Below are 3,712 nucleotides of genomic sequence, written 5' to 3'. Positions count from 1 at the left end.
TGCATTTTTTAGTCGGAAACGCAGTGCCAAATTTGTCAAATTAATTCAGTTATCAAATACCGAAATAATATGAATAGTTCGTCACTAGAATTACGAATTTTTAAATTTATTTCGGTCTTAGAGGTCCGAACAAAATTAATATTTTCAGTCCTAGAATGCCGAATTTGTTATTATTTTCGTTTTTTATTGGCCGAATTATTTTACTTATTTCGGCTCTGTAGAACCGAATTGAAATTTTCCCCCTCCTCTTTAGATGGCATGCACTGAAGAACCTGAGATTCGATCGGATATTATGATGGATTGTATTAGCCATTTTACAGCTAAACAGGTAATTTTTAACATAAAATTTGTAAATTCATAAATTTTTATTAGTTAGTTTGTTTAGTTTGTTATTATGAAAGTTATGTGACATCATATATAGGTTTTCAACAACAAAGATGAATTGCTCACTTGGGTACGAGACGTTGGAAGGTTAAATGGCTTTGTTATTATTATAAGGACATCGGACTATGGTGGCGGTCGTAAGAGACCAAGAATTTATCTTGCTTGTGAGCGGAGTGAGAAGTATAGATTGCGTAAAAAGTTGAAAGATGGCCCAAAAGCCTTATTGAGACAAACTGGTACGAAGAAATGCGAATACCCATTTGATTTGAGGGCATTCAAGTTGAAAACAAACGATGAATGGACATTGAATATAGTTTGCGGGCTGCATAATCATCCAGCTGCGGAGCATCTCCAAGGACATTCATATGCAGGGAGATTGTCAGCTAATCAAAAGTCACTATTAGTTGATATGTCAAAGAGCTTAGTAAGACCAAAAGAGATACTCATTACACTCAAATAGAGGGATGCCCTTAATATGAGCACAATGAAGACAGTTTACAATGTACGACATCGATGTAGGGTTCTACAGAAAGCTGGTAGATCCCAGATGCAAGAACTGTTGGGTGAATTAGCAAAACATAAGTACATTGAGCGTCATCGATGTGAGAAAGGCTCTATGACTGTCACGGACTTGTTTTGGGCACATCTAGTGAGTTTGGATTTGCTTCGTACATTCCCTCGTGTGTTGATTATGGATTGAACATATAAGACGAATAGATATCGGCTTCCTCTTCTTGAAATTGTGGGAGTAACATCAACTCATATGACATTCTCCGTGGTTATCGCATACTTGCAAACTGAGCGGGTTGATAATTATGCATGGGCGTTACAAACATTGCGTGATCTTATGGACGACAATGTTTTACCTGAAATCATTGTCACAAACAGAGAGCTTGCTTTGATGAATGCCATTGACAACACCTTTCGAATGCTCGACATTTGTTATGTCGTTGGCATATTAATAAGAATGTATTGACAAAATGCAAGAAAATGTTTGAGACAAAAAAAAATGGGACAAGTTTCACACTGCATGGAACTAGTTGATATTGTCATCGACTGAAGAGGAATTCAATGATCACATTGCAACACTACATAAGGATTTCAGTAACTATCCGGAGGCAATCAAATATGTTACTGTGAGTTGGTTGAATCCGTATCTAGAAAAATTCATTGCGGTACATACAGACATGTGTATGCATTTTGGCAATGTTACAACCAATTGGTAAGATTTTTTTCTTTTTTTTTAATTTATTATAAACATATTGTTATTTTTAATTATTATGCTTGACTATTTTGGTTTACATCCATATGAACAGGGTTGAGAGTGCTCATGCTAGATTGAAAAGGCAATTAGGTTCAAGTCAAATGACATTTGAGGTTTCATTTGAAAAAATACATTGTCTACTTGAGCTGCAGCACATTCAAGTTAAAGCATCATTCGAGAGAGTTTGACAACTGTACAACATCAATTCAAACCTTCTCAATTCAAAGAGCTCCAGGGTAATGTGTTTATTTGTGCATTGGAGTACGTGTTAGCAGAGAGTAAGAGAGCAAATTCAGTTGGAATTGATGTTGCAACATGTGGGTGTGTTCTTAGGCGCACACATGGTTTACCTTGTGCTCACGAGATTGCAGATTACACGAGACAAGGCCGTCCTATTCCACTCAGTAGCATACATGTACATTGGACGTGTCTTACTATATGTGTGCATAATCCGAAGGAACAGAAGTTGGAATTGACTTGTATCCCAGAACTTGAGTTGATTTTAAAGCGGTTCGAAGAGTCTGATATTGCCACGCAATTGGATATGTTGAAGAAGTTGAGGGAAATTGCAAATCCAGCGAGCACTTTCTTATTGAGCCCGATGTGAAACCTAATCCACGTCGAGGACATAAGAAAATTGATATATCTTGTCGTCGTGACCCATGTGCATTTGAGTTGGTTGATGATGAGCATGATAGCCAGAGCACAATAGCTTCCAGTCAGTCAAAGAAAAAGAGAGCTTCAAAAGTGCATGAGAAGAAGCGGAATGTGAACACAAAGACATATCGTACAAGAACAAGTTTACCGAGTGCATATGCTGCTGACTTTCCGCCTATGTTAATACCATTCATAAAGTTGATGAATGATGTAGATGGTGATGGAAATTGTGGATTTAGAGCTATTGCAGGTTTACTTGGTCTTGGAGAGAATGACTGGGTGCAAGTTAGGCGTGATCTGCTACTTGAATTGAATAACCACATAGATGAATACGTCATACTATATGGGTCGCATGAGAGGGTTAACGAGCTGACACACATCCTTTCATATTTTGAAAATAGCCCAGGCTTTAATCGTTGGATGACTATGCCTGACATGGGGCATCTTATTGCATCATTTTATAATGTAGTCTTATACCACTTGTCATTGTAACAGTGTCTCACTTTCTTACCTTTGAGATCACCGCCGGTAACCCTAGCTGATCGTCGCGAGATTGCCATTGGATTTGTCAATGGAAATCTTTTTGTGCAAGTATAAGTTATGAAAATAACCCAACATTGTTGTCTAATATTTGTGTAATTGTAAATTTTATGTATTTGGTAAAGATATGTAATTTTTTGGATGTACGTGCAGGTGTTTTTGGAAGCCGGTCATCCAGTTCCTCCCATTGCCGTGCTTTGGCGAATTCACCATCACCCTTGTGCGTCAAAATGGGAGAATGCATATGTTAGCCGCGTTCAAAAATTCAAAGACAACATAGGACCTAATGTAGCTACTCGAGAGACATTTGATGTAGTTGACACAGATTGAGGTATTACAGAGTAGTAATGAGAGGGTTAAGACATTAGTTTTTATCATTTACTAGTATAGAGTAACGAGATAGATAACATTTTGCCATTGTATTTTGTAATGGTCAGTTTTGTTTTAAAAAATAGAATATTATATGCGTTATAGTTCTCTAATTTATGGAATGGATGTCATATTATTTTTACATTGTCTGAACACAAAACGTAATGAAAATAATATTAACCAAGTGCAATTGCTATTAAAAAGTAATAAGATTAAACAAGTATGTAAATAAAATATATTTATACTAAATAGTAGTTCAATCCATCCACACCATCACAAACGACATGTGTGCTTGTACATAATCTGAAAGATACATAATTCGAAGATAATAATAATATTTGTCTCCTTATACATCTACCAACATCTTCAGAAACTACTTGTGCTAACATTATGAACTACTATTAACTACGTGATCGGCGAGTGTAATGTGCTCCAAAACGATATGCAGTGGAAGTGCTGGGTGTAGACCGACCCTGAGTGGATGTGCTGGGCACAGCT

The 3,712-nt window shown here is 36.8% G+C and overlaps 1 protein-coding gene across 1 annotated transcript; it reads left to right on the top strand.

Annotated features, from left to right (window-relative positions):
* The first annotated feature begins 253 nt into the window (after window positions 1-253).
* On the top strand, window positions 254-3,175 carry LOC145803751 (uncharacterized). Its single transcript, XM_082897085.1, has 6 exons — window positions 254-328; window positions 422-808; window positions 1,094-1,353; window positions 2,227-2,665; window positions 2,801-2,896; window positions 2,999-3,175. The coding sequence occupies exons 1-6, from the start codon at window positions 254-256 to the stop codon at window positions 3,173-3,175; spliced, it is 1,434 nt and encodes a 477-aa protein (XP_082753211.1).
* The last annotated feature ends 537 nt before the right edge of the window (window positions 3,176-3,712 follow it).

This window comes from Camellia sinensis, chromosome 12 (assembly GCF_055761805.1).
Source record: "Camellia sinensis isolate YWXY chromosome 12, ASM5576180v1, whole genome shotgun sequence".
Lineage (NCBI taxonomy): Eukaryota > Viridiplantae > Streptophyta > Magnoliopsida > Ericales > Theaceae > Camellia > Camellia sinensis.
Note: the sequence above shows the minus strand (reverse complement) of the source record. Positions and strands in the feature narration are given on the sequence as shown.